The 14,407-nt window shown below is 36.5% G+C and overlaps 1 protein-coding gene across 1 annotated transcript in view; it reads left to right on the forward strand.

The window, feature by feature from the left end:
• The first annotated feature begins 2,991 nt into the window (after positions 1–2,991).
• Positions 2,992–14,407, forward strand: part of PEX6 (peroxin 6) — a 30,447-nt gene continuing 19,031 nt past the window's right edge. The window contains 5 exon segments of the mRNA XM_086440844.1: positions 2,992–3,102; positions 3,239–3,537; positions 7,621–8,259; positions 8,341–8,584; positions 11,752–11,893. Coding sequence (XP_086296970.1) covers positions 3,250–3,537; positions 7,621–8,259; positions 8,341–8,584; positions 11,752–11,893 — 1,313 coding nt within the window. The 5' untranslated portion in view covers positions 2,992–3,102; positions 3,239–3,249.

A 14,407-nucleotide genomic window follows, 5' to 3' on the forward strand; every position in this document is an offset into this window, starting at 1 on the left:
TGTAGAAACTCACTTCAAATCCAAAAGATTGAAGGTAAGTTAAAATGATTAGAGTGGGGGAGATTGAACAAAGCTCTAAAACTCACAAATTGAAATCGTGGTAATCTTTTTCTTGTGTTTATATATCATCTATCATCAATGGCGTCATCTTCATCTTCAACAGATCAATCTTCAATCTTTGTGGAGGAAAGTTTAGATCTTACCTTAACAAAACAGAATGAATTGAAATTGTTTTAATCTTCTTTTGGAGTTCAAATCTCATTGATCATCAATGACGTCATCTTCATCTTTAATAGGCCAATCTTCAATCTTCGTCGAGGAAAGTTCAAATTTCACCTCAATGAAGGAGACCAAATTGAAATCTTTTTATCTTCTTCTTTAGTTCAAATCGTAATTTTACCCTAAATGAAGCCCAACAAAAATACCACAATACAACTATTATAAAAGGAGTTCAGATCAAAATCTACTTCATGAAACTATAATGCGGTTTGTTTAGTTCAAAGAAGTAAACGATTTTGATTGATGGTGAAACTATAATGAAGCAATTGTACTTGGAGTCGTTTCACTTGGAATAACTGATATAATATGTCACCTTAAAATGACTAATACAAACAATCATTTGTTCCGCAATTTTATCGTGGTATTTAACGAATTATGACGTAGTGTGATTGCAACTACAACAATGGATCTAAATACGAATTGAGAAATCTACATAATGACATCAAACCCTCCTTCTTGTCAGATTTAGTTTTCTAAGTGGTTAAGGTGACAAAACATTCCTTAGAGGAGTCTCATCATTGAGTTTTTGCTCCTTTAATTTCAATACTTACTATTGTAAAATGCTCTTTTGATTAGCTTTTGGAGGTGGTTTCCTAGCAATTGGAACCGATTTGTTTGGTGTATCCTTGAATGGTAATAAGCACAATACTCCTAATCTAGCTTCTGTTGACCCATCAAGTCTGGTTGTTGGAAGTAAGGTTTCGTTTGAAACGTAATATAATCTCATTAGGAAAGATTTTCACTTGTGCCATTTTCCCTCCTCTTACCTATTTTTTCCTCTTCAGGTCTGATGCCCTCAGCATTCAGAACATTTGCTTTACTCGAACTTCATCCCTTTTGGAGTTGAGACGATATGGATGACTGTGGTAGCATTTAGTCTCCAGTTTCGCATACTTCTCAATTGTCGTTCTTCTCCTTCACTAATGATTCATATAAAATCATGACTCGACGAAATGGCATTTTTGAAAGTGATGACTGTTATCTCTTGCATCATCATGTGATTAAAGGGCATACCCACATCAACATCTTGCTTCTAGTGCATATATACTAGGCCATGTAAGTAGTCCTGAGCTCTTCAAATTAGAGATAGGCTCATATAAGAGAGCCTATAGAACCATGTCAAAGCGCTTCCCTGCAGACTTGCCAGGAACAACTGCAAAATAGGGTTTTGTTCCTTTCATAGCGTGCTAGTGTTTGGCATTAATAATGGATAATATCCCACTCGAGATCCCAAATACCACTATATGGTGCGAATCTAAGGAGAGGAACTTCTTTTGAGGTTCTACCACCAAAATGCCCAAATGTCTCCTAATTAGTCTTGTTGGTCATTTTATTGGTGATGTTACTTAGTCCAACAAGTAGTTACCATTGATGGGGTCAAAGATGCAAAGAATTTTTTGCTGATCACAAAACCATTGTGATCACCAATGTTCTCCATCCAAACTTGTTATTGATGCACTCTTTGTCATTGTCGGACGTTGAGGTAGTATTTTGTTAAAATGTTTTTGATGCTTAATCTAGAATCAAACCTTCATTTAGAAAATGATCAATGCCTTTTGAATCGGTTGTTGACCCATTTATAGGCTTTCTCTCAATAAACGTCGACTAGTTTGGAACTTTGCATAGTTCATTTCCATTTTCTTTTTTTTTTCTTATCCTTTATCCTTGGAGATACATGAATATCCATTTTTGGGATTCTCATTGTCAATTATACCATTAGGTTCCATTCTTAAGCACCATTTTTCGTAGTCTTACTAAATTATTTTGGTTAGGTTTGTTCCTACTCTATGTTCAAAGCACTTATTTTTTAATTTAAAATATTAATTAAAGGGTATAAAAGGATATTTTTATAATTTTAAAAACTAACTAAGATTATCCAAAAGGGATTGCAGGCACTTATGGGATTCCAAATTTTGGCGTCGAATGACTTCTACAACACGTTTTATCATTATAATATTAAAGATTGATTTACTACAATTACCACCTTACCTCTAATTTCCTTGAAATTTTCATATGCCATTGAGTTTAAGTATAGTTTTTGATAAATATGAGGGTATTATTGAAAAGAAAAAACTTTCACTTCATGATATCAAACTCTCATTGATTTGTTGGTCAGTGTACGTCCAACAACGTTGGACGCTAGAATTTTCCCTTTCATAATTTCCCTGCTGTTATTGGCACCCCAACCTTTACCTATGATACCCCAATTAAAAATAAAAAACATTATGAAGATTTGAAAAGAAGTAAAAATAAAGATATTTATTAATAATTCTAAACAATTATTTTTGCTAAATTATTTGAACTAGTGTTATCATGTTTTGTAATGTTGAGATTATAATTTAAGGGTGAATCTCCATTTCATGGAGAATACGACAAAATTCCAAATTCGGTTCATTATTCATTTTAATTCTCAAAACATACATTCAAGATTTTTATAACCTACGAACTCATGAGTTCGTCATTTTTAATATCTATCATAGATATAATAGCAAATTCATTAATTATAAAAGTGACAAATTCGTTCAAAATGCATGTTTTAGAAATTAAAATGACAGAATACTGAAACCGGAATTTTGGACATATATGTTGAGCACGGTTTGGAAAAGATCCCATTTAATTTAAGCCAAACCTTGTAATGGTTGAGGGGGTGTTTTAATCTTTAATTGGAGTGTGATAAATAATTTAAGAAATAGCGTGTCATGAGTAAAACTTAGGGTGCCAATAGCATCTCTCTTTCTAGTGCAGTTGCACCACGGTCCTGCAGCAAATTCAGAGCTTCGCCTCAGCTGCAGAATTGCATCGACGGTCACAATTCTTACAGAAGTTTAAAATCTCTCTTTCTATCTGTCTGAGTTTTTTTATATTTTATTTTATGGTTTAAGGATTCTTCTAGGTTTCCATATTTATCAGTTCCCAGAAACCCTAATTCAAATTCCTAGATTTTCCATTTTGCTTCCAGATTGAGCTTTAATGGTGGAGCGAAGGAAGCCTCTGATACTTTCTTCGACAAAATCCCTTCTTGATTCCGTACTGTGTTCTGCGAAGAAAGCCAAAGAAGAAGATGGCGAGGGAGAACAATTTGAAGTCGGCAGGGACATTAAAAATTCACTCTCTTTGCAGTTACCTGCAGGGATTCTCCGTCTCTCGAAGAATCGAACCGAGTTTTGGAACCCAAAGGAGGCTTCTTTGGATGATTCCGCTTTGGTCGGGCTTTCTGCGTCGACCCTTAAAAAGTTATCCATAACATCTGATTCACTGGTACGTATCCATTGCTTACTTTCTTTCAATAAATTGTTGCTAAGAATGAAGCTCTTTTAAAAACCAAAGAGGCATTCTTACCTTGAAGGTTGAGAATATCCATTGCAATACACTCTCTCAATCTAGTTCATTTCTTTAGTATAAAGACCGTTTAGCATTCTATTCCATTTCTCTTTGGCATACAAGCATCCCATGAACAAATGTCCAATGCTTTGTAGAGCACCCCTGCAAAAAATACATGTCAATTGTTGCACTATGATCATCGTTTTTAACCAGTCTTGAATCTTTAAACTCCCCATCAAAGCCATCCATAAAGTTATTTTGTACTTCATAATAGCTCTCTTATGCCACATCAGATCGACCCAGGCTAACTTTTAGGTCTTCACATACATATTCTCAAAGGCCGATTTAACAGAGAATCAGAACACCAAACAACCTCATCCTCCACCTATGTGTCAAGCTCCACTCCGTCATGATCATGCCAAATTCAATCCAAGGAAGGAACCAATAGCTATCTCTGGGGGATTCCACTTCCCTCCCTTGGCAAGGATCAAAACATTTGCTTCCAGGTGAACTTTAGAATAATATAGTAGCACATCTTGAAAATAGTTTAAATGAATGCCTTCCGAATGCCACAGTCATGCCATATCTTCATGTCTTCCTCATTTCCTATCATATGTCAAATTTTATCATTTGCTTCCTCACGAGCTTTTTTTTTTATTAGTTAAAATTTTATTAAAAAAGAGAGAAAAAGAGGCTGAGACAGCCACTCAACAATACAATAGGAAAGAAAATTGAAAACAACAATGAAGACAAACAACAATACAAATCTCATGCAACACATAATAAGTCCCACTTGAACAGGAAGTCCTAAAAAAATGACTCCTTTAAATATCTTCAAGATCTTGCTCAATCAGAAGATAAGACTAGATGGACAAAAACATCTCGTACAGGGGATGCTCCTTCCCATCAAAGATCTAAATTTCTGCTCTAGCCAGATTCCCAACACACAACAAAGGTGTTAATGACCAAATGATTTTTTCTCTAAGAGAGTTTGCTTTAGGTACCAACTTTGAAACAAAGTTAGGACTGAGAAAGGGAAATGTTAACAACTATTTATCCTAAAAGACCGATCTGAGGAGGAAAGGCGCAACTATGAATATAAGAAGTTCACGGGTCGAACTGAGGTACAATACTTGAGCACGTGACACGCAGGAGTGGAGGCAGATGACACAACACTCCCCTTCCCCCATAAGGGTGGAAAATTCCTTCGAGGAGACTCGAACCCATGACCTATATGAACTTAGTGCTCTGATACTATGTTAATAACCATTTACCCCAAAAGATCAATTTAATGAGGAAAGACCCAACTATCAATATAAGTGGGTCACGAGTTGAATTGGGGTATGATACGTGAGCACATGACACTCGGGAGCGGAGGCGGATAACACAACAGGAAACACCAATACATTCTGAATTGAAAGAGAAAGTGAGTCCATACCTCTCTTGCGAAAGGGAAATGAATAAGAAGCTGATCAATTGATTCCCCACTTGACTTACACATAAAACAAAGATTTATAGAAGTAACTCCCCTTGCCATCATATTGTCTAAAGTTAAAATTTTACCAAGGACCGCTAACCAAGGGTCACTTCCTTGCGAGCTTTTATTATCTTCCTCCAAGCCCAAGAGCAATCTAAAGGGCACTACACTATCCAAAAGGGGTTGGAATTACTAAAGTTAGTTAGATTCAATCAATCCATAGACATTTTCTCTTTGAAGTAATGATTCATACTAATCTCAAGGTCGCAGTTTGGTTCCACAATCTCACTTCTTTGATACCCATCCCACCCTCCTCCTTAGGACAACAAACTTTGCTCCATTCAGCGGCATTGTTCTTTTCTTTTTTTGGATAAGCAAAGCAATGGAATTTATTATTAAGGAAAAGAAAGAGAGAAAAGTGGCCAAGGTAGCCACCACAACATACAAGCTAGAAGAAAAAAAAAAAAAACAACTAATGAACCACAAACTCAACCACCACACAAAAGATTCCCCATCTATACACAAAATCCTCAAAGAATCTTCCTCTAAATTATGAAAATAATTTGCTTCACTAGAACAAGAACCCCAAAATAGAGAGCAACACCTCTTGCCGAGAATGCACCTTATCTTCAACACCTTACTGTTCCGTTCCAACCAAATGGCCCAGCCTATGGCAAAGGGATTAGGGCCCAAAGGATTTTTTTTTTTTTTTTTCGAAGAGGGAAATGATGGAACAAACCAACTTCCAAACACAACTTTGGAAAGAGCTAGGGAAGCACAAAAAAACACTGAAAAAGGATAGAAAATGAGCCCAAACTTCTCTAAAAAAGGGACAATAAATGAGAATGTGATAGACATACTCCCCACAAGATTTACAAAGAAACAAAAATTGATAGTGTTGATACCCCTTACCCTTAACTAATCCAAGGTGAGAATTTTTCCAAGTGTTGCTGATCAGGAAAAAAAATCATCTTTGGAGAAACTTTTGTCCCCAAATTGTAGAACCAGGAAACGGTTGAGATGGACCAAACACAAAGGACTTGTAGAAAAAACTAATAGAGAAGATTTTATCCTTATTAACCTCCTATTGATTTTAGTCCAACATCGGTCGCAAATTGCCTTGTCTCTTTCCTTATAAGCTCCTGGGCTTCTCCACTCATTGCCAATTGGTTTTGAGTTGGACCCTTAAATTTATCATGGTATTAGAGTGGGCATTTCTCTCCTCCATGTCACCCTGTTCATATTTCAACGTGCTTTGGCTTAGTCCGCCCCACACGTGCGGGGTTGTGTTGAGCTTAGTTCCACATCAGACACAAATTGCCTTGTCTCTCTCCTTATAAGCTCCCAGGCCTCTCCACTCATTGCCAATTGGTTTTGAGTTGGACCCAAAAATTTATCAACTCCCACTCCTTTGTGTCCTCCATCAAAACATCCACTCGAACACTCGTGATGCTGCAGAGGAGACTTGCAAACATAGCTGAGGAGACCAACTTTCAAACACAACTTCGATGGCATAATTCTTGGAGGCTAAATTAGGTCCATTCCATAAAAATCTAGAATCAATTTAGCTAACAACTTCCTAGATCTGCTTGGGAAAGTGGAAAAAACTTGATCAATAGGTATGCATGCTATTGAGCATTGGTTTGATAAGCTTACCCTAATTGCACAAGTAAGAAATCCCCCTTTCCAAGATTAAACTCGAATGCTGCTACACTCAGTCAATAGGATTGTATATCAGGTTAGAATCAGTGGATCACATCCTTCTTCATTTTAAGCTTTCCTTAGAGATTTGGTACATCCACATGAGACTTTTTGGGGTGGCTTGGTGTGCTCCGAGTTCCTTTTGCAATCTAGTGGATAATTGGCTAGCCATTGAAATGGGTTTCTTGGGTTTTAAGAGAAAGTTGTGGAGCCTAACTCCATTTGCTTTTTGTTGCTAAATTTGGAAGGAAAGGAACTTTAGGACTTTTGAAGGGAAGGAGTCTATGGTTCAAGGAGTCATCCTCTCCATCTTGGGTTCATTATTCTTGTGGAGTAAGGTTTTTCAATAGCCAAAGGGGGTCTTCTTTGAAGACTTTGTAACCAAGTGAGATTTGGTGTGTAGGATCTCTGTTTAGTTTGGGTTTATTCTTTTTTCTTTCTTTTCGCTTGCTTGTAGTTTGCTTCATGGTTACCTCACCATGCTTTTAATAAAAAAATCTTTGACTTATCAATAAATAAATAAATATCAGAGTAGAACATTTTCTGAACAGTTCCATGACACGGGTGGCACTTTTTGTTCTGCCTGAAATTTGGTGATTTATTTTTTAATTCTCCAACATATCTTTTGGATGAAGTGTTATTCTTGTTTTCGTTATAATTATATAGTGCATAAGTAATAGGTCTTAAGGATCTGGTGTGCATTTCCTTTGTGAGCTGTTAAGGTTCTTTCTTCTGTATTCATATTCTATTATTATTTGAGTTTATTTTAGTTATTTTTGCGATTCCAAGGTGTTCATTGTTTATCTGAATAAACATCACTTTTTTTCTTTTTGATATGTGAGGTGCTTGTCAGAAATGTTGGGACAAGGGTACAAAGACTTGGTAGGGTGGTTGTTCTAGACAGACCTGACACGGGGGGCCAAGAATGCCCATCCGAAATGAACCTGCCCTTTTCCCATCCCCCACACACAATGGTTGTTTTTCCTTCTTATGCATTCCCTCCAAACAACAACCGGCCACTCAATGAAGCTGCTTATCTGTCTCCTCTCTTAGCATTTAATCTTGACTTGCACATATCATGCCTGAAATCTCTTGTTCATGGGGGAGAAGAGACTATAACATCGTTGTTTAAAGTTAAAAAGGACGAGATGGATGACAAGAGAATTGGTGCCCCTATAGTTGCTGTAGAACTGGCTCCTTGTGCTCATTTACCAAGATTTGCATCACATTTGAGGGTCTCTTTTGTTAAAATACCGCAATGTGGTACCATTGAATCTTTTAAGGGAATTTCATCTATTGAAACTGAAGATCGTCAAGAAATGATTGATTTAGTGCTTCAAAGTTACTTCAAAGTTGATAGATATTTAGCTAGAGATGATGTTTTTTGCGTTCGCATAAATTGGAATTGCAATTCGGAGTTGTGCATTCCTTGCAGTCAAAAGACCCATGAAAATTCAATGGACAGTGTAATATACTTCAAGGTGAATTTCCCTACTTTCTGATTAGTTGTGGAGACTTTTTGAAAAAATAATGTAACAAGTTTGGGATTGTTTTGTTTAAAGGTCATGGCTATGGAGCCATCAGATGAACATGTTCTTCGTGTCAACTGCAATCAAACCGCTCTTGTTCTTGGAGGGAGTGTGCCTTCTTCAGTTCCCTCTGATGCATTGATTGATGATTTAAAAGAGTTTGTTCCATTGCACCGGGAGACTGTGAAGACTTTGGCATCTGTACTTACTCCACCTCTATGTCCTTCGGCACTTTCTTCAAAATTCAGGGTTTCTGTACTCTTGTACGGTTTGGCTGGTGAGTTTTATGTTACGTATTTTCTTTGTAATGGACTTACTGTTAAACATTTAAAAATTTATTTTTCGTTCAATAAGAGAAACACACTAAGATATCCTGTGGGCTGTCATGTTATTGGGACACTGAATCTAACAACAATTGAATATCTGTAAACATTTGATTTCATCACTGGATGTTTAGGTTTTATGGACTTATGGAAATGGCCAAACTGTACTCATGATGTCCATTGATCACACTCAGAGAATCGTCTGATTGCTTGGTATTGAACTTCGTGCAATATAAGGGGTGGTTTATCTGTTATTCAAGGTTTTGGAGTACACATCATTCCTTAAAATAATAGTATTAATTTGTGGAAGTTAATGGAACTTTATGGAAAATTTAAGAAAATTTAGAAACTGTGGGAACATCATGTGAATTTTAAGAATATACAGGGACCACTGATATTTTGGGAAATTATAGAACAAAAGCTTTAAACATGCTCATAGCGCACTAGAATGAAACAAAATAATGAACGACCATTATATCTGTATGAAATCAATTCAATTAAATAAGGACAAATTATATATAGAGGTTGAGCTAACCTCCCCATGGAAATACAAAATAACTACAGAGAAAAAGATCCAAGTCCACTGAAACACCTGCAAGAATCTAGTTGGTTATCTCTCAAACAATAGATCCCATATCCCATTGAAAGACAAAGGCTTCAAAGAAAAGGCCTTTGCACTCCTTAAAAGATTTGGATCAACAAAAGATGAGATACTTGATGTCGAAATGATATCCTATCTACCTTCCTTTCAAAGGCCTAACAGTGTGTTAGGCAGCCGTTTCAAAAGACTTGACCCTTTTGTAGGAAAAGAACAAGTTGACCTGCTGCGGAAGAGATCAAGGTCGAAAAGGAAGAACCCAAGACACCTCAAAGGAAGAAAGGAAAAACTCAAGATCTTCCACGCAATAGTGCAGTGAAAGAAAAGATGATCCAGTGGTTCTCTGCTTGATTTGTACATTTGACAAAAAATTCACAGTAGGCTGATGATGAGATCAATGATAAATTTTTTATCAAGGAACAAAAACCAGTTGAAAAAAGTCACTTTCTATGGAACTTTTTTGTTAGGAATAATAAGTCATTATTCGGGTTGTATTGTCTTTTTCTTCCTTTTTTTATTTGGTTACGAAATATAATAGATTGTGTCGGCTAGGGTTGGAGACAATTTCGACTCTTCCCACGTGTCTCCAATATCTTCTTCTATTCTCCTTCTTCAACTCTTAATCTACACTTGGGAACTCCATAATACAAAGGATGGAGAGGATGGCAAGGATCTTGAATTTGAAAGAATATCCATGGCAAAATAAAATGACTTGGCAAAAAAGTACCCATCATGACTTATCATTTGAACCCTCCTATCATCGTTAGATGAGCAATTTAGGTTGCCACTAATGTCCGCAAATAATCTCGCTGAAAGATAAATTTCCTGGTCTTTATGATTTCTTCTAATATAAAGCCCTGTGAGATGGTCTCATCCTATCCCGCCCCTAAAAACTGATATAAATATTGAGGTTTATGAATTGAAATTGCATATAAAAGTGGGAATTCTTGTGTTTGGGGTCTTGAACCACACCACAATTCCTCCTAGAACTGAAGGCTCTCACCACTTCTCATTTTGAAATGAATTCTTTTAACAGTGCCATGATGTCCATTAGGATGGGTTTTTTTTTCCGATACTACCTTGATAAAGTTTTAAGCATTGATCACCTTGTCACATGTAGGAAAATTATTGTCCACTTCTATGTTATGTCTAATGAGAGTAGTGAATCAGTCAAACCACCTTATACTCCATTGTCTAAGAGCATCTACTATTTGGTCTCACTTCCTCCTGTTGTTTCATATGTATTGTACCATTCTTTTAACTATCTCGGTTGTTTTTGAAGGCTGGTTGACACATGCTTTTAGTGCAAGATGTTAGAATCCCATGGAACCTTTTACTTTCTTGCAATTTCTTGGTGGTATTTGGCGAGAAATGAACAGTGGAGTCTTTAAAGGGAAGGAAAGAAACAAAAGCAATACACTCATTCAGATTAAAGCCAGCACATGCCCGTGGTCAAAGCATCGGATGGGACTTCTTGATGTCTTGATTGTTCTCATGGGGTCGGGTCAATGTTTTAGCTGCTTTGGGGCCATTGTTTGTGTTTTTTTTTCTTGGATCTTCTACGTTAGTGAATGTATTTTACTTATGGAAAAGAAAAGAAAGATTATGGCATTCAAGTACCTGTTCATGCAATGGCACTCGGTGATTCTACAATAATGAAATTTAAATGTCATGTCTAAACAAGATGAAAATATCAAACATATTATTCTCTGTATTTTCCTGTATAAGTATTGTAGATTTTTTTTATAGTAAAGATTATTTCTATTAGCTATTCAAATCATAAATCATCATTTGATTTCTTATACTCCCAGATTAATGATTGATGCATGCTTCTGTTGCCTCGCAGGCTACTTAAACTTTAATTTCTCCATTCTTTAACATTTTAAACGTTAATAATCTATATTTAAAGTGAGATCATAAATAGGTAATTATCCATTGTAAATCTTTTTCATTAATTATTGGCAATTAAAGGCCCGGATTCTTCAAAAAAGGCAATGAATTCGTATCCTATTTAGAATTGGTAGATTTCGTAATTTTTGTAACTTCTATTAGATATAATTTTTTAAATTTATGCCTGACCAACTACCAAATTGCAGATCAGATGAAGCCTTATAGCTCATTATCAAATAAAAAGCTAAAGTTGAGGCTGAAAACAAAAGACCTGAGCCCCCCCCTCCCCCCTCTTTTTTTTATTTTTTATTCTGGTTCTTCAACCTCAAAATCCAAAATTTACATACAAATCTTGTAAATGCATCTTAGATCTATGGTGCTGATTTATGTACAAAGAATTAGCCTACTTCCAACCGAAATCTTAAAGTAAAAATAAGGAAGCGGAGAAGAACAATCAATTTTACCCTTTTTAGAGTGAATTTCAACATGGAAGTGGTCGATATTTGGTTCTAGAAGATTTTAATGGTTTTATCCCCAAATCTGTTAGAAATTGCAATTCCTGAATATGTTAAGTTGACATTATGTTTGAATATAAAAATTATTAGGTAATTCTGATCCCATGGTTGCTTGTAGGGTGTGGGAAGCGGACCGTTGTTAGATATGTCGCTCGTTGCTTGGGTCTTCATGTAGTAGAATATAGCTGTTATGATCTGATGGCATCCTCTGAAAGGAAGGCATCAGCAGCTCTAGCTCATGCTTTCGACACAGCTCATAGGTATTGTTGTAGAAATTTTGTTTGTTATGTATATGATTCTGTGCAGGTCCCTTAATTACTGTACTCCACCATTATTATATATATAGGGAAGCATTCGGAGGCCCTAAAGAGAGCCAAACATTTTTCAAAATAGGGGTTAGAAGTTTCGAAATGAGCTGATTTTTTGTGAGGATTAGTTTACAGGTTGAAGAATTGTGGACTGTCCAATTTTTGTAAACCACTTTTAATGGGGTTAGAAGTTTCGGAATGGGCTGATTTTTGTTGAGGATCTCCTGATCATAGAGAGATCATCCTCACGAAAAATCAGCCCATTCCGAAACTTCTAATCCATACATAGAAAAAATGTTTGGCTCTTTAGGGCCTCCAATGGCGTCTTCACAAAAAATCAGCCCATTTTGAAACTTCTAACCCCATCAAAAGTGGTTTACAAAAATTGAAGGGTCCATGATTCTTCAACTTGTAAACTAGGGTTAGAAGTTTCGGAATGGGGTGATTTTTGGTGAGGATGATCTCTTCACCATAGAGATCATTCTCAAAAAAAAGAAAAAATCAGCCCATTCCTAAAATTCTAACACCTATTTTGAAAAATGTTTGGCTCTCTTTAGGGCCTCCAAACACTTCCCATATATGGGTGGCGTTCGGCAGCCAATGTTAGGGAGCCAACATGTTTGTCCTATGTGGCTTAAAAGTTTCGGATTGAGCTGGTTTTTTGTGAGGATGGTCTTTATGGTGAGAAGACCATCCTCACTAAATATCAGCCCAATCTGAAACTTCTAAATCCATCAAAAGTGGTTTACAAATTTTCGGTAAAAAATTGGTAGTCCACAATTTCTAAACCATTTTTGATGAGGTTACAAGTTTCAAATTGAGCTGATTTTTTGTAAGGATGATTTACTCACGAAGAAGATCATCCTCACAAAAAATCAGCCCAATCTGAAACTTTTAAGTCACATAGGACAAATTTATTGGCTCCCTAACGTTGCACACTGATCTTGACCCTCTATATGTATTGTTGTGTGATAGATGAAGAAAATTTATTGATAGAAGGAGAGGAGGATGAGAAGGCCTCCATACAAGATAGAGAAAATAAACATTCTATCCGACTTGCAAACCAGATCCCCTCTAGATAGGGAATCCTCAAAATATACATCTTTTAACATCGAACACTCAAAAAAAAAATTCTGTAATACTAATAATAACCTTGTGAAGGTGATGATCCTGCTCATTCAAGATCCTATTTCTCCTCTCCTTCCAGATGCCTTAACACCAAAGGGAGTGAGGTTCGATCAGATCCTTTCTCTGTGGACAAAGGACTTAATTTGGAAACTTGCAACAATGGAATTGTAAAATTAGGGAAGCTCTTGAGGTACAAAAAAAATGAAGGATAAAAAATGAGCTCACACTTCACAAGTTAAATCTCAATGAATTATGAGATAGTTGATAGATTTGCCACTTGGTTTGCATTAGAAACAATAGTCATTAGATGAAGTTCCCCTAGCTTTGATATGTCTTAATTTAAGAGTTTATCTAACGTTGATTCCAAACAAAAAGGCTACTTTGGAAGGAATTTTCGGGCCCCAAACTGCAAAGGTTTGAAAAATAGAATCAGGACTGGAGTCAAGTGTAGAATAAAAGGAGCTGCTAGAAAACTTATCCCCCTGATACACTTTTATCCTTGAAAGAGGATTCAACAACTGGGGGGATACCATGGTTAGAGACGTGCTTGGCCTCCTAAACATTCAAGCTTCTTCTAAATCTGAAATCCTAGGAAATCTCCCCACCCGTTTGAACCATATAGCTGAACAAACAACCCTTATATCTGGAAAAACTTGCTTAGAGGGCAATGACCCTACTAGCCTTTGTATTAAGGAGAAAAGAAGATTACAGAATTTACAAGTATATCCTCATACAATACAAACACCAAAAATGATACATGCACACACCCATAGAAACTAGACACTTTACAGCACTCCCCCTCAAGCTGGAGCATAAACATCAAACATGCCCAGCTTGACAGTGACATCCTGAAGGATGGATGGTCCGACTGCTTTAGTGAATATATCTGCGAGCTGATGAGAGGAAGAGACATGTTGCAACCTAAGCGAACCATCTTGGACCTTTTCATGGACAAAGTGAATATAGACTTTCATATGCTTGGTTCGCTCATGTAGAACAAAATCAAAGGAAACCTTCTCCGTTGCTTCATTTTCACAATATAGTGGCATAGATCTCTTTATAGGAAATCCTAACTCACCCAAAAGGGATTGAAGCCAAAGGTCACATGTACCACGAGCAATAACCCTATACACAGCTTCAACACTCAAGCGAGATACCTGATGAACCTTTTTTAGAGAGGAATGGAGAGAATATAAGGAATAACTCTATGACTAACTTGTCATGTGGTTAGTGGCTTATAAGTTTATCACCCACTAATGTAGCAGTGACTGCATAAGCTAAAAAATATGGATACTTGAAGCCGTAGATGAAGATGGGTTAACTGTAGAAGAGGATCTA

This window comes from Akebia trifoliata, chromosome 1, assembly GCF_017979445.1.
Source record: "Akebia trifoliata isolate Shusen 1 chromosome 1, ASM1797944v1, whole genome shotgun sequence".
In the NCBI taxonomy this organism is placed as follows: domain Eukaryota; kingdom Viridiplantae; phylum Streptophyta; class Magnoliopsida; order Ranunculales; family Lardizabalaceae; genus Akebia; species Akebia trifoliata.